The following is a 15702-nucleotide window of genomic DNA, read 5'->3' as shown; positions in this document are numbered from 1 at the left end:
TCTCGTTAACGTTCCTCTCTAAGAATCATATATCTTGAATTCTCAGAGAGCGTCATCATCACGAAGTCCTTATACGCGATGACACGTTTACCTTTGTGGTATTGACGATGATGGTAAAGTTCAATCGCGACGTGCCACTCTCTTCTTCCGTTGCACTCTCACTCGATCGTAACCGCTCGTCGTCGTCGTCGTCGTCGTAGTGGATGCGATCGCGTCATCGCGCACTGTCCCGACGTTGCACTCTCACCGCGAATGGAAAGGGATCCTGATGGTGGTCACCCCGCTGAATCCGTTGGATGACACACGGCTCGCGTGCTGATGACACCGTCGTCGTTTTGTCGTGGTCGTATTCGTGGTTGCGGTTGTGGTTGTGGTGATGGTCGCCGTCGTTGTCGTCAACGTCCTCGTCGTCGTCGTCGTCGTCGTTGTCGCCGGGAGGACTCTCTTGTATCACTAGTCGATTATTGGTGGAGAGACATCGTCGTCGTCGTCGCCGTCGTCGTCGTCGTCGTCTAGGGATGACTCGGTTTGAACGAATACCGATGAGCAGGGTAGATAGACAGGTTTCTACCGGGTGGCGGTTCTTAACGTGGGATCTCGTCCGCCGAGTGCGCGACTCGCCGACAGCGATGATGACGACTCCGTGAATCGAGCGCGGGCGGAAACTGGCTGCTCGACGTCGGTTGGCCCCGGCTGGCGAATACCATACTCCGAACGCCACATTCGGTACCACGGTCGGTCCTCCTCCACGTTCCTCCGCCTCTCGCGCAAGCTCTCCTGTCTCTGTCGCTCTGCCCCCTCTCTCTCGCTTACTCGATTCTTCCCTCTCGAGTTTTGCCAGACTTTCCGTCACCTTTCCTCTCACTCTCTACCCACGTTTCTCTCTCTCTCTCTCTCTCTCTCTCTCTCTTTTCTATTTCGATTGATGTTTTCTTCTAGTAATCTTTTCCACGACTTTTCTTATCTTACGACTTATTCATCACTTTTCTTTTCTCGTTTCACAGCCCCCTCTCTTCTTCTCTCCCTCTTTTCAACCCTTCCTTGCTCTCTCTCTCTCTCTCTCTCTCTCTCTCATCCGCCTCGCCCTCTTGCACTCTCTTTCTCCTGTCGTCCTCTATCGCGCGCTACCCCGTCGTACTCTCCGCCTATCGGAATTCCCAGTCATCTCTCGACCTCAACGCGGGACGCGAAGCAACTACCCTTTTTGCTGCTGCTACTGTGAAAGGCGATGACGGTGTGTGCACCAGCCCTCCGCTCGCCCTTATCGATCACAACGCATGCCGCGCGGATTTGCGAAGTGCCTCGTCCCCTCCAATTTCCACCGAGATGAGAAAGAAATTTCACTGTTCCCTCTTGCTGCTTGCTCTACTTGTCGGAGGAGGAGGGGGGTGGAGGGCGGAGGGGGGCAAAGAGAGTGCGCTGTTATATGTATATATTGTATATGCCTATCCTGTCTACCTGTCTGTCTGCCTATCTATCTGTTCGTCCGTTTGTCTGTCTGTCTGTCGGTCTAGACGCGGCAGCGTGTATATCTATGCGTGCACGTACTGCCTGTGCAGCAGAACGTGCGTTACATATGCAAGGGTATAATCCCGACACGTCGATGTTGGGCGGCTGATAGCCGGCCTCGCACTGCTCTCCCGATATGGCTACGCGTCGTGACAACAGTAACGGCCCAGCCGTGCGTCCTCCTCGCGCCACCCCAGGACGAAAAATCACCACCCTCTCGTCACAACGACCCGGGCGCCGCGCCACGATGCTACCTGGAAGCGACTGAAACGCGATCCTTGATACAGGGACTTATCCCTTTCCCCGGGAGTCTTCTACTTTTGTGGTCCTCGACGTTTCCTACAGCTCTCCTTTATCTGAGAAGAGAGGGTGACACGCGGTTTGCGTAAAATACTTTATATAGGATAATATACTGTAATTTTTATAGAAAGATTATTTCGGAGATGTGTGCGTATATCAATAATCTGTAAGAAGATAGTGTAACAAGGGTGATGTTTAACTTAAATTGTAATCTATACCCGTTTCTATCAATGCAAAGTAACTTTAATCTCCCGTTCAACTTATTCTTCATGTTTTTCTAATACTTAGAACTAGAAAAATATGAAGAGTTAGTTGAACCAAGATTAAAATTAAATTACGTTGGTGGAAACGGGCATTAATCGTTTAACTTAATCTGTAACTTAACAGCGTTGCAAATCGATCTTATGTTAGAATTGGGAGTACTATGGAGTATAGAAGATCGTTTTTAGTGATACGTTTTTATCGATGGAATGCGATACGATTGTAGCATCTATTTTAAGGATCGTTTGCCTCCTTCTACTTCGAAGAAGGCCGCGAACACGTCATGTATCACACTCCATTTAACTGATCAGTTTGGAAATGCAATCAGTTATCATGCACTCAGCTACCTACTTGAAATCGCTAACATAACCTTGCTTGCTTCCTTTATACCTGCTGCTTTAACTATATCAAACTGTACAATATATAGATATGCGATCAAAGAATGATTATTGGCACATGATTTAAGAATGTATCGATTATTATATAGTCCTTGCAAAGTTTATTATATAATAAATTAAATTTAGGGAAACGTATTTAATATTTACACTTCAAAAAATTACATATGAAAGTTGTGTGTATGAATAAGATTATATTTTTATTTAATAACACATTTTCACATAGTTTATTTGGTTTATTTGTTATTAACAATTAAAAAATTTCCAATCTTTCAGTAAGTACTTTAAATGTTCAAAATGATTTATACGAAGTTTCAGTGTGATTGTCTGTTTAGTTATATAAATAAATAAAATAATTTTGTTTATTTACAAAACAACTAATCTCTGCATCGTAATAAAACTTTATGTTATTTTATAAATCACCTTGAATATATAGGAGAGAGTGGTTTAAATCGGACCTATTTGCAGTTATTGTTCTTTACAAGGCGTAAATAAAGTCAGATCATAAAATCAATGGTGAAATATTGTATATTACGATAAATGTATAATAAATCTTTGTAAAAAATGAAAGATAAATGATTTCAACATTATTCTTGCACTTTTTTCAAAAAAATTTCAAGAGCTCAACGATTTTTAATACTTTTAAAACATGTAAATTTTCAAAATGTTGAATAAAAATACACTTATAATTGATTAAATTGTAAAGCATTTATCTATTGACTTTTTCAATCCTAGATTTTTTATTTGCAAAAGTATGTACGGGAAATCACATTTGTGTAATAAACAAGAAACAAATTGCATTGCATTCCACGATTGTTTTCTAAATGTCCACTTCAATACAGATTAGCTTTAATTTTGGTGCTTTGTATCTTGCTTTGTATCTATTTTTAGGATTAGAAAACTCTTGTTCATTACACAAATGTAATTCGTACACATATATACTTTCGCAAATAAAAAGATAAAGAGTTAGTTAAACTGTGATTAAGGTTAATCTACTATTGGTAGAAATGGACAACAAAATTTAATTTAATCTAGAACGTTTACGCTTCTCTGACTCGAGCGCGAATGTGTAACGTCTTATGTCTGGAAACCTGCCGATAACGGGAAGAGAGCGAGAGCGATAGAGAGAGAGAGAGAGAGAGAGAGAGAGAGAGAGAGAGAGAGAGAGAGAGAGAGAGAAACGGATGCGATGTCCTCAATCGAGCGACGTCGATTCATTGTCTGACGAATGCGATACCGTGACTACTTACACAAGATATAGGGTGACCGTAAATTTGCGCTCACATTCCATTCTCTTCGGAGAACGCGAGACGTTCGCTTTTACGTCTTTCAAATATCAAGAACAAGGTGAATTCTTTCTGCAGTGTTTGTTAAAACTTGAGAGTCCTAATAATTCTTTAACTTTTTTTTAATACTTTCCTATAAGACTGAAAAATGATGTATAAAATTATTAAGTTTCAAAAAACGCGCAAACACAAGATTCGCATGGATTACTCGGCGAATTACAAAAGTTCGCCGTTAATGTAAAATGCCGCGATAATTAAAAAATTCAATTGTATAAGTGTAATTATTTTTAATAAATTTGTTTTTGTGCCAATTGACACGCGATGATGTCTTAATTAAGATTTCCATTGTATCCACTGACAAGCGCGAACTTTTCGTGAAATTCAAATGACGGGATAAATTGTAAGGTAATATCGTCGCGTGTTTGCAAAACCCAAAGTTCACCGAGAACGGAAATATCATAAGTATGTAAAAATGACACTTTTATTCATATCGCGATAGCGTTTATTGCGTTTAAGCAGCTTACTTGAGTTTATTTCTGGCATGTTCAGTTGCTCCTAAGACCGACGCTGCGTGAACGTATAGACGATAATTGTTTTTGCAAGCACCACGTTACCCGAATGCAAACGCAATAACAATCGTATGCTGTATTGTGGCGCGAACCCGCTGATTACTCGCGAAATTTTGAAAGTGGAAGACGATACTTATGGCGACATCTCGTGGCGCTGCCTGATATCGCGTCAGAAAATCTATGAATGGTATATATTCTAGATGCGCCATGGAATTATGAATGTCACATTGCACGTTGTGTGAATTTACGAAGAGAAATACATTTATCTATCTAAATATTTGCATACATATTGCGACTTCGTTATTATTATTGTGTTATTATTTCTATCATATGAATATATACTATTAATTTAAATTGTATTATTTCTTTAAAATTATGTATGTTAAAAACTTCGAAATGTTATATATATACTTTTAATTGCTTCAAAATTATTTACATATATATGAATATATGTAAATTTGATGCATTTTTTATCGAGAAGTATCTCGTTCAATTTGAGGACTTCAATCGCGCAAACTCCGATTAACTTATTAATCGACAATTAACATGTTAAGGACTTCGATCACATTATGATTAACTTACAATTAGTCACAATTATAACTCGATCGCAGAATCGTTTAAGAAATCTTTAATACGCATTTTAATTAAATAATAAATAATAAAGGACTTTTAATATTTAAAAAAACAATAATAGATTAAAAAGGTGCAAATAAAAGTCAAATAATAATTTGAAATAAAAAGAGTCAAGAACTAAAATATATTAGCGACGCAGAATACAAAACAATTATTACATGTTTCGGTCTTTTATTGTGATAGATCATCTCTCTCTTTCTTTTCGGATAATCAATAGTTATTGCAGACATAATTAAATTTTTAAAAGATCAAATTACGTGATCGCATCGACCCGATTGTCGCTTCTTTTTTCATCATACAGGAGTTGCTCATGTAGTTTAATATTTATAATCTTTTTTCGATACGTTAAACATAATAATTAATTCGATTAATTTCATTTTATATATTATTTAATAAAATAATGCTAATTAAGTTAATCGGAGTATGACAGAAGTGTCCTCAATACTTTTGTAACATTTTGTTTGTTAATTTTAATATTGTATAATCAATTTAGAGTAAAGTTTAATTTGCTCTTCATCTTTTTCTAATTCTAAAAATTAGAAAAAGATGAACAGTAAGTTAAATCGAGATTAAAGTTAATCTGCATTAGTGGAAACAGGCATTAATCGCCGATTGAGTTAATCGGAGTTTTAAGTTGGTCAAAATCGTCTTCGCGGCATAAAGGAAGATCAAGTGTTCCGTTTCTTACACAATACTTGTTTATTTGATTGTAAATTGATTAAAATTTTTTTTTCTATGAAGAATGTATGTATCAAATCGAACGTATTATATTTGACATAAATGCATACAATCTTGAATAAAAAGTAGATAAATAAAAAAAATTTAGTCAAAGGCATAATTTCTTTCCTCGCAGTGTATGTTTGTTGATCAAATATTAAAGAGGGATAAAATGATACACCATGCGCATCGCGCGATTAAAACGGAACGCACCCCGAATAGGGCGATGGGTGAAACTTTATCATCTCTGGGGCGGTGAGATCCTGGTGGAGATCCACTTTACGATTGTCAGAAGTGTCAGATACCGCCGTCGCGGCGTGCAAGGAGCATCGCCTGTTTCTTCCGTGTCCCGCGTCGTATTCGCGCCTCGCGTTCGTGGCCTCGATGGATCGACAGATCGTTCGGCGGTATCGATCGGCGCGTATTGGCCGCAGTTCGTCCGATTCGCTGATCCTCGCTCCTGAATATCTTCCCGCGGGATTCGCGGGAATCACGACGGCGACACGAGTTATGCCATCGCGTCGCGCGACGTACATGTAGCGACGTGCGTTACCCCACAATCGTCGTGTAATTACGTCGAGTGGCCCACGTCGTGTGTCGCATCGGGCCCATCGCTATCATCCCGCAGGTTCCTCTTTCTCTTCCCGGCCCCTCCCCCTTCCGCGGGGAATTCGTAAGACATCGCGGCGGGCTGTCCCGTTGCCTCCAGCTGTCGTCTGGATTCTCGAGGGCGGACGTGCTCGTCCTGCGCGATCCGCGATGACAGAAACGAACGGTGCCGCAAATCTTAACACGAAGAACGGCAATTTTATCTGCGGTGTTGTGGAAGGTATGTGGACAGATCGCGTATATATATATATATATGTATACCGAATCTTGTACTTATTGGGGAATGTAGCTCAAACCTCTTATATGGTATGACACTGCGTCTTTTGCCCCCAGGCGTTTGACACATTTCTTTGTTTGAAGGTTTCTATGGACGACCATGGACCACCGAGCAGCGAAAAGATCTTTTTCAAAAGTAAGCTCTCATCCTGAATGCATTTCCATCAAAGGAGAATTTATGAGGGTCAAACATTTGTCAGTCATTTTTTAATGAATTCTGTTTCATGGAACATCATGTTTCTTCTCTTTTCTGATTATATTAATTGATCATTAATTGTAAATTATACATGTTACTTAGATTGAAAAAATGGGGAATGGACTCTTACTTGTATGCGCCAAAAGATGATTATAAACATCGTGCTTATTGGAGAGATCTGTATACAGTGGAGGAAGCTGAACATTTGACTGGTCTAATTACAGCTGCTAGGGAATATGGAATAACTTTTTATTATGCATTATCTCCTGGATTAGATATCACATATTCCAGTTCGAAGGAAGTCACCGCTTTGAAAAGAAAATTGGAACAAGTCAGTCAATTTGGTTGTACAGCATTTGCGTTGTTATTTGATGACATTGAGCCAGAAATGAGTGAAGCCGATAAAGAAATATTTCAGTCATTCGCACATGCTCAAGTATGTATGCAGTACAATGTTTATATGATATACAAGTTCTAACAGCAATTTTAATGTTTAATTTGACATATTTCTTAGTATTTCTGAATGTATGTTAATTTAATGTTTTCAAAACGTGTTATGATTTCTTTATTATAGTCTTCCAATCAATCTTTTACAAATTGAAACATATGTAAAATGAGAATAAAATTTATATCTTGTCAGTTATGAACTCTCTTATATAGAGACATATAAAGCATTATCTTACATAATGCATTGCTTTTATATTATTATTTTTCTTACAGGTTTCTGTCACAAACGATATTTTCCAACATCTTGGCCAACCTCGTTTTCTTCTGTGCCCTACGCAATATTGCGCAACACGTGCGATGCCAAATGTCGCATCTTCAGAATATCTCAACACTCTGGGAAGTAAATTAGCTCAGGAAATTGATATAATGTGGACCGGATCTAAAGTTATATCGAGACTTTTAACAGTGGAGTCCATTGAAGAAATCACAGAAGTGCTCAGGAGACCGCCTGTTATTTGGGATAATTTACATGCCAACGATTACGACCAGAAAAGAGTATTTCTTGGACCATATTCTGGTCGTTCTCCTGATCTTATACCTAAGCTTAGAGGAGTTTTAACTAATCCTAACTGCGAATATGGAGCAAATTTTATAGCAATTCATACATTGGCTCAATGGAGCAGATGCAACGTGGATGGAAAGAGAGACCTAAGTCTAAGTGAGATTTTTGCTGTATTCTATTTTATCAATTTTTTAAGATAAGCTTTTGAACTAAAACTGTCACAAGATAATAAGTGTTTTACACTTTATGATACAAGTGTCATTCTATTTTTGTTACTCACTAAAATGTCAAGAAAGATAGAATGATGTTTGTGTCAATTTGTGTCATCAATTGAAAAACACCTACTATAAGTGTGATACATTAAAAAAGTAAATTTAACTTTCAGTCTTCCTACATTCGTTTAATTTTAATTTTCCATATGCGTATTATATGATAAGTGTATGCACAGATATAAGAATGAATTGATTGTTCTGTATTGCAGATGATACTGTATCAGCGGATATTAAATTAGAAACCGAGACAGAGGATGGCGTTCTTGGTGAAGATGTTCCGTCAACATTATCACCAAACATGTATCACCCTCGACATGCTTTGAAAAATGCAATAAGTGAATGGTTATTAGAGTTTGACAAGAAAAAAGCAGCTTGGGGAGTAATAGCCAAACCGCAACCATGTGTTGCGCCTACGATACCTATTCCAATTATTCCCTCCGTGAACACGTGTATGAGTCTTACATCAACGACAACAACCACAGTTCCTGCCACGCCTACGCCTGGGACGAATTCTAATCATCTTCAAGCATTGGCCGAAGTTTGCTCAAGTGTGACAGGCAGCGATAGCTTTGTACCTCCATCTGGACCTGTGATGAATTCTTTAGTGTCAGATATAAAAGTAATCAGCGAGCCTGTTCTGACTACGTTAACCAGCAATATGAGCAATGAACCACCCTCAACAGGATTGTCTTCTATAGAACCTATGGACTGTAATACCACTCCAAACAATTCTCCGGCGCATGTAGCAAAAATTCCAGCGGAGGATGACGCTATGGTAGATAACTCTTCTGTAAGTTATTAAAAATTTTCGGGAATTTAATTATCCATGTATACCGTGTGATTTTTGTTTGCTAGACATGTAGCGAAGCTTCTGGAAGTATGCAAGTAGAAGTGGACGGCGTTTCTCCCACAGTCAATGGTACACAAATGATTATAGAAAATGATAGCGAAAATCACGAAAGTTCCGACAACGCGGATACAGTATCACAGGAACCTATAGATATTGAAAAACAACTTACGCATGAGGATCTGTCACTCTTGTGTGATCTGTTTTACTTGCCATTTGAGCATGGAGGTCAAGGAATTCAATTGCTGCAAGAATTTAATTGGTTGAAAAGCAACGCTTATGTTGTTATGAAAAAATCTAAGGAAGAAGAACACACATCTGAATCAGATGTGAGTTGCAAAATTAATTTATTTCAACGAACTTGATGTCATACTATATGTATATAATAAATGGCTTTAGATTGAAGAATGGCATCTCCGTGCAGCTAAATTGAACGACATGTGTAATGCGGTAAATAGATTATTCCAAAGACTCACGTATTGTAATAATCGTGAGTTACTGTACGATTTGTACGCGTACGTATGGGATATGAGAGGAGTTGTGTCTCTCCTAAATAGTTACGTAAAATGGCTAGGTAAGTTGCTTTTGATTCATATATGATATTATCTGATATATTGACAATACTAAAAATATGTTAAATATACCTTCAAAGAGTTTATTTTAACAGTTAGTAAAATTAAAATAATAATAATTTGCAGTGAAAAATAATTGATGATTTCTATTAAAAATTCATGTATATTTGTATTTATAAATTTAAATGAATATAATCAAAGTAATCTTTAATTTTATAAAATTCTTTAATTTAATTTATTATTTTTTAAATTACGCATGTGCATATTATAAATAAATTTTTGTCAAATATCAGAAATATGTATGAATCAAGATAAGAATTTTAATAAATATACATACTTTTGCTATTATATATATTACATATAAAGAAAGTCTATGAAATGGTAGTACGCTGGTAAAAATCTACATATGCAAGTGAATAATATTAATTTTTTAAATTCGAGATATATGAATTTATTGTGTATGTTCTAGTAACACAATGATATTCACTTATCATAAAAATTAGTCTTTTTGATTTCGAATTTAATCAAATTTAAAATTATATCTATTGTACTACAGACAAGTGCTGTTGTTGAATTCTCTTATTATAATATTTATTACCTATACTTATATTTCAGAACAAAAGTGTCTTGTGTATCGGTAAGTGAATGTTACTTTATTTTTTTATTAATAATTTTATCTTTTTGCAAGGAAAATCTGTTTTATCGATTTAATCCTAAAAATAGTATAATAACGTACTTACTTAAGCTTTATCAAGATATGGTTATTGTCAAAATTATTATATTATATTATCCTAACAAAATACGAGTGGATTGTTCAGTATTAGCTTTACGTGAAGTTTATCGAAACTTACAATTAGATGTTAATATATTAATTATTTATTATAAATATTTAATAAATTGAATACTGGAGATTATATAATACTAATATAATATTCCAGGAAATTTAATAATTTATAACAATATTGTTACATTTCCTTGTAGACTGATGTAAACTGGTGTTGCGAAATCATTTTTTTAAATATCTGTGCTCTCTAAAATCCGTAAATTACTGATTGATAAATTATTCCATATAATTTTTTCATGATATTTTTGACACTGTGTATGTATATCAGATAAGTAAAAAAACATAGTTGGTTTTTACTTAAACATTGTTTAATTATTTTAGAAATATTAATTTTAAAACATTTTTTCATTTAGAGTTTGTTTAAAAGAATGATAGCCACTGAAATATAATACTTATTATATTTAAAATATACTAAATGATATAATAATTTGCAAAATTTATGGATAATATAAAGTAAGTAATAAAGATTATCAGTAATATTCGGAAATGCATATAGCATAATCTACATATTGAACTCTGTATGCATTTGTTTCTGCGCATTAGAGATAAATGTATCGCAATATGCGCGTAGTAAAAACTTCACCATAAGTCAGAATTATATAAGACATAATATATTTTTACTTGTTAAATACTTTTAAAGATAGAAAAGACACGAACATGTAAAAATTAAATACAGATATTGCGAAAAAAAAAAATATATATATATATAAAATTGATATTTATTTGACAATTTTATGCTATTTCAACATTTTTATATCTATTTAAAAATAATTCTGACTAATGGCCGGTGATTTATTTTGACATTTTTATATAAACAAGTCACATCTATTTTTTTGTTTAATGAAATTTATATTATTATACACAATATATTTTAAAAAATGTTGCATCTATGTTTAAAATTGTTTAATTAAAATCTAACTCATAAATAATACACGTCTGATTGAAAACGTGAAATAAATTGATGTGGCTTTTTCATGCAATAATGAAATAATTATTTGTAGCAATGATGAAAACGATGATTTTATGAGATGACATTCAACAGCATCATTATGGAGTGAACAAAAATTGAATTTAAAAGTAAATCTTAAACCAGCTATTAACATATCAATCGACTTTCTTTACAGATAACATGACACAGGAGTTTATTCTATATATAAATTATTGTGTAATTATGTTTAATATTAAAATCATTTGAATCGAAAAATGTACGTATAATTATATATGCTCTTAATGTATATATTCCAATTAAAATTATATGCAGTGATTTAAGATTTGTAATGATATGCTCCTGTGGAATATAATGTATCAGGATCAGTACAGCTTTGGTTCATTTACTAACTTTCATTTCTGTGTTTTTTTGTCTTGTTGATAGCGTTTGGCAGATTCCCATCGGCGATGACGACGTTTACCCAGGGCAGCTACACATGTATGCGGTTTAACAGTCTTTGAGTAACACGGCAGAAAGCGCGCGAAATAACAAAGTTTCAAACATTGCAGTGATAGTTGCATTTCTAAATTTTTGTTTGGGACTTTACAAAAGATATCATCTCGTTTAACACGAGCGAAAAATGTATGCTTAGAAGCAGCGTTGCAATAGCTTGAAAAATCAATGTGTACAAAGCACATTTATTTTCACGATTCGCTATATGATGGACATACTTCCTATATATCGCAAAGATTATAGGCTATATATTTGCATATTTAATTTCATTATTTTACATCAATAGTAAAATTGCGTATAATACACATGAATCTTGTTTTATAATCTGTTGCACATATTACATTTTTACGATAATTTTACTATTAATAATTTTGTTTTTTGATAAATTAATTTTTTACTTGTATAATTCATGTTTATGCATAATTATTTTTAATGCTATTTTTTAATTAGATTTTTTTAGGTATATATTTAAAAAAATATGATTGAAATGTTTAATACGTATATTTATTTTAATATATACATATTTTTGCGTTTTTGAAGTAAGTCCATCAAAGAATTATATAGAATTGGCACAATTTAGCAAAGAAGTTATAAACTCTTGAACGTTTCCCGCCTGCAAATTGTGATCTTTGATCATTTATGATAAAATACTTTTATATAATGTAATAAGATATTTCTGAATTTTTTATTTGTATCGATGTCTTGTGAATTACCAATTATATGCAAAAATGTTCTTTTTTTATCTTAAATGATCAACGCTCCCACGCTCCTTTTGCCAACTTGCCTGCACACACTAATTTGTTTTACTTAGTTTCAGAAACTATATTCTTTTCAGGCGTGATAAGAGTTTTATTTCAGGCGCATATTGGCAAACTGGACTATTATACCAGATCTTTTCCCCAAATCCTAAATCCAGTGCTTCAAGAGTTTAGCATTGCGCGAGCTTTGGTGCAAAATTTCATTCTTTTTATCTATTTACTATAATTACAATCTCTTCGGGAATAGAACATAATATTCAATACAATGAAAATACTATTAAAATCTTTAAAAATACATATTTTTTGGCTTTATATTATACATTAAAATATATATATATATAATTTACCTCTCTATCTAATCTTTATTTTAACTCAATAAAAATTGATGCACCTTAGTTATCCGATTGGATCAATCATTCTTTCTCTCATACTCTATTTAATGTAGAGCGGAAAAGTATTCCGGAATAAACGAGAGAAAGAAAGATATTTTCAATCGAATTGTACTTTTGCATGTTAAAGATTTAAGCAAAATTGATGCCCAGAGCAGTGGAGGCCAATCGAAATTAAACTACACGCATAACGCGCGAATTTAACTCTAGCATTTCGTGATTTATTAAAAATGATTCTGTATCTTGGGATAGGGTTTTCAAATGGTTGGAAAGAAACATTTATGAGTGGAGAACAGGAACCCTGGGTTTTTCGTGGTGGACTTACGGCTGATTTACAGGTACACTTAATCTGGCATTTATTTATGTTTGCTTATAAAAAATTTGCTATAAAAAAGATGAGAAACATTAAAGAATATTTTATTCATATGTTTAGAGATTAATCCCAGTTGATAGTGGTAATGACTTATTTGTCTATAAAGCACCGGAAGTGCCCAGTAGTAAGATATATACAATTCGGCCGTACTTACCAAGTGATGAAGAGGCAGTTTATGCGGTGTGCAACCAAATTAATAATTGTACGACTTCATCAGCTGTAGCAGACAGGTATGTATATTTTTTAAATATTTATATTAATATATTTATTTCTGTTTTGAACAAATTTTTAATATACATATCTATTTATTTAGACTTATCGGGGGATTTTTAACGTTGACTCCAGAGTTATGTATGGTTGTTGAGGATGAAAATGGTGTAGCAGGTTATGCAGTGGCTACGTTAAATGTAAAATCTTACAATCAAAAAATGGCTGTTTCATGGATTCCTGAATTGCGAATGAAATATTCTTTAGACAATAGCATTAACGAATTGCCACAAAACGTTCAAGTAGGGGAACATTTTAATGATTTTACTTACATTTTTTTATATGATAATATACTAACAATTTTCAAATGAAAATTGCAGGATGCTATACAGTACTTCCATTCATTTATTCCGGATGTGTCGGAACAATTGTGCAGACAGCATCCGTCGAAACTTATATGCGGTATACTACCCAGTGTGTCAGATCAGTCTATTTGTAAACGTTTAGTAACCTGTGTTCTTGCAGCTTTAAGAGCAAACGGTACGTTTTTTTTTTTATTAAAACACTGAAATAATCAATTCAATCTTTATTGAAAATTGATGTACATACTTTTTCATTATTATACATAATATTTGTAATATAATATGTTTAATGTTTGAATATAATTTTACATTTTCATTTTCAAATATAAATGTATTTGTGGGAAATGTTTTGTGAAGCAGGTTCTTTTGGAGTACACACAACGATGTTGTCAACGGATAAAGAATCTCATGAATTCTATGGCAAATTGGGCTTCGTTGATTTAAATCCGGCGCATGAAGAATATCCTGGAATCAAAACTATGTGTAGAAGTTTCTAACAGAGAATCAATGCTCCCATGATTTTCATCAACAAAGTATATTTGCTTGAACCATCTCCTAGGAAAACGATGGTTTCTTAGGATTGCTGCTAAAATACAGAAATAATAGTAATAAAATTAAACGCCTTTATTCAAGACCTTTTTAAAATGTAATTATGCTAATGTGAAAGGTTAAAAGTACTTTTTTGAGAATATCAGCAATTGGAAATATCTGTAACATTATTTCTAATATATTTGATATAATACAATAATCTTTCTCATAGTATATCACGATCTTTAATCGTATCATATTTGATACAAGTGTACATAAATATGTATATATAACGTAATGCTAAATTTTAATATTATACTGAAACTTCTGTTATGTCATAAAAGAGATATAATAAGCATAATCAGATTTGTTTTTAATATAACATGAATTACATTCTTTACTTTATTAACAATCACGTCTACATATTATATATTACTATACTATGTAACACTTTATAATAGTTGATTGATATAAATCCAATTAGAATGCTTATCTGAATCGTGGTATGTATATATCAAATTCTCAATACGTGCATAATGAAATGCCAGTGTGTTCATTAATAAATTGTTGAAACAAATTTATTAAAACGTATTTTCTTATCAAGATGATACATAAGAATGACTGAATACAATTTAAATAAGTGCACTTTTTTTTAAATACGCTTTAGACTTTCTTTGAATAAATGTGAAAATTATGACACGGTTCAGATTTTAAATATGTAGTATAATGTATATCTGATGTCAGATGTATATTATATATGAATATATACATATAGATTCCATAGTGCTTACTGCTCAATAAACTTGTAATATACATTAAAGCTTCAATAACAAAGTTTTTTAGGTTTCTCTCCTATATATGTTGTCTCACATAGTTTTTATTATGGGCTACTTCAGTCAACCCTATAACTACAATACGCATGTATGTATGTTTTATATAATGAATAAAATTACGAAATGTGATATGTAAGTCACCTACATAAAAGATATTTATCATCCATTATTATTGAAGCAAAATATATATTAGATGTTTCCTTCTATACTAATTATTCCATATTACTTTAATTAAATACTTTAAAACGCACTTTTAAATAATAGATGCATTAATTTTAGAAACAAATTTTATTAACTTATACTTTATTAATACAAGTATAAGAGAATACAAACAAAATAGCGCAATGTCATAACGAGAACAATAACGTACATTATATATGCATGTAAGATATACATATTTATATAAGTGATGATTTATGTTTCTTATTATATATGTTTATGAAAGTGTTAATAAATTAACTATTAATTTTTGAAAAATTATATAAGTTAAATATATAAATGTATGAAGTGTATAAG

The 15702-nt window shown here is 33.4% G+C and overlaps 1 protein-coding gene across 1 annotated transcript; it reads left to right on the top strand.

Moving 5' to 3' along the window:
• Positions 1-6360: 6360 nt before the first annotated feature.
• Oga (O-GlcNAcase) lies at positions 6361-14454 on the top strand. Its single transcript, XM_018543807.1, has 13 exons — positions 6361-6499; positions 6640-6691; positions 6854-7187; positions 7472-7916; positions 8242-8822; positions 8888-9208; positions 9279-9453; positions 11668-11721; positions 13136-13221; positions 13317-13486; positions 13570-13765; positions 13844-14003; positions 14186-14454. The coding sequence occupies exons 1-13, from the start codon at positions 6430-6432 to the stop codon at positions 14320-14322; spliced, it is 2781 nt and encodes a 926-aa protein (XP_018399309.1). The 5' UTR covers positions 6361-6429; the 3' UTR covers positions 14323-14454.
• The last annotated feature ends 1248 nt before the right edge of the window (positions 14455-15702 follow it).

This window comes from Cyphomyrmex costatus, unplaced genomic scaffold, assembly GCF_001594065.2.
Source record: "Cyphomyrmex costatus isolate MS0001 unplaced genomic scaffold, Ccosl1.0 scaffold4, whole genome shotgun sequence".
NCBI classification, from domain to species: domain Eukaryota; kingdom Metazoa; phylum Arthropoda; class Insecta; order Hymenoptera; family Formicidae; genus Cyphomyrmex; species Cyphomyrmex costatus.
The sequence above is the reverse complement of the archived record's forward strand: the minus strand, read 5'-3'. Positions and strand labels throughout refer to the sequence as shown.

Excerpts from the sequence above, each read along its gene's own strand:
- Oga (XM_018543807.1), top strand. The coding sequence starts at position 6,430 with ATGACAGAAACGAACGGTGCCGCAAATCTTAACACGAAGAACGGCAAT. Across the intron at positions 7,188-7,471 it reads AGTCATTCGCACATGCTCAA|GTTTCTGTCACAAACGATAT; the intron begins GTATGTATGCAG and ends TTTTTCTTACAG. Across the intron at positions 9,209-9,278 it reads AACACACATCTGAATCAGAT|ATTGAAGAATGGCATCTCCG; the intron begins GTGAGTTGCAAA and ends AAATGGCTTTAG.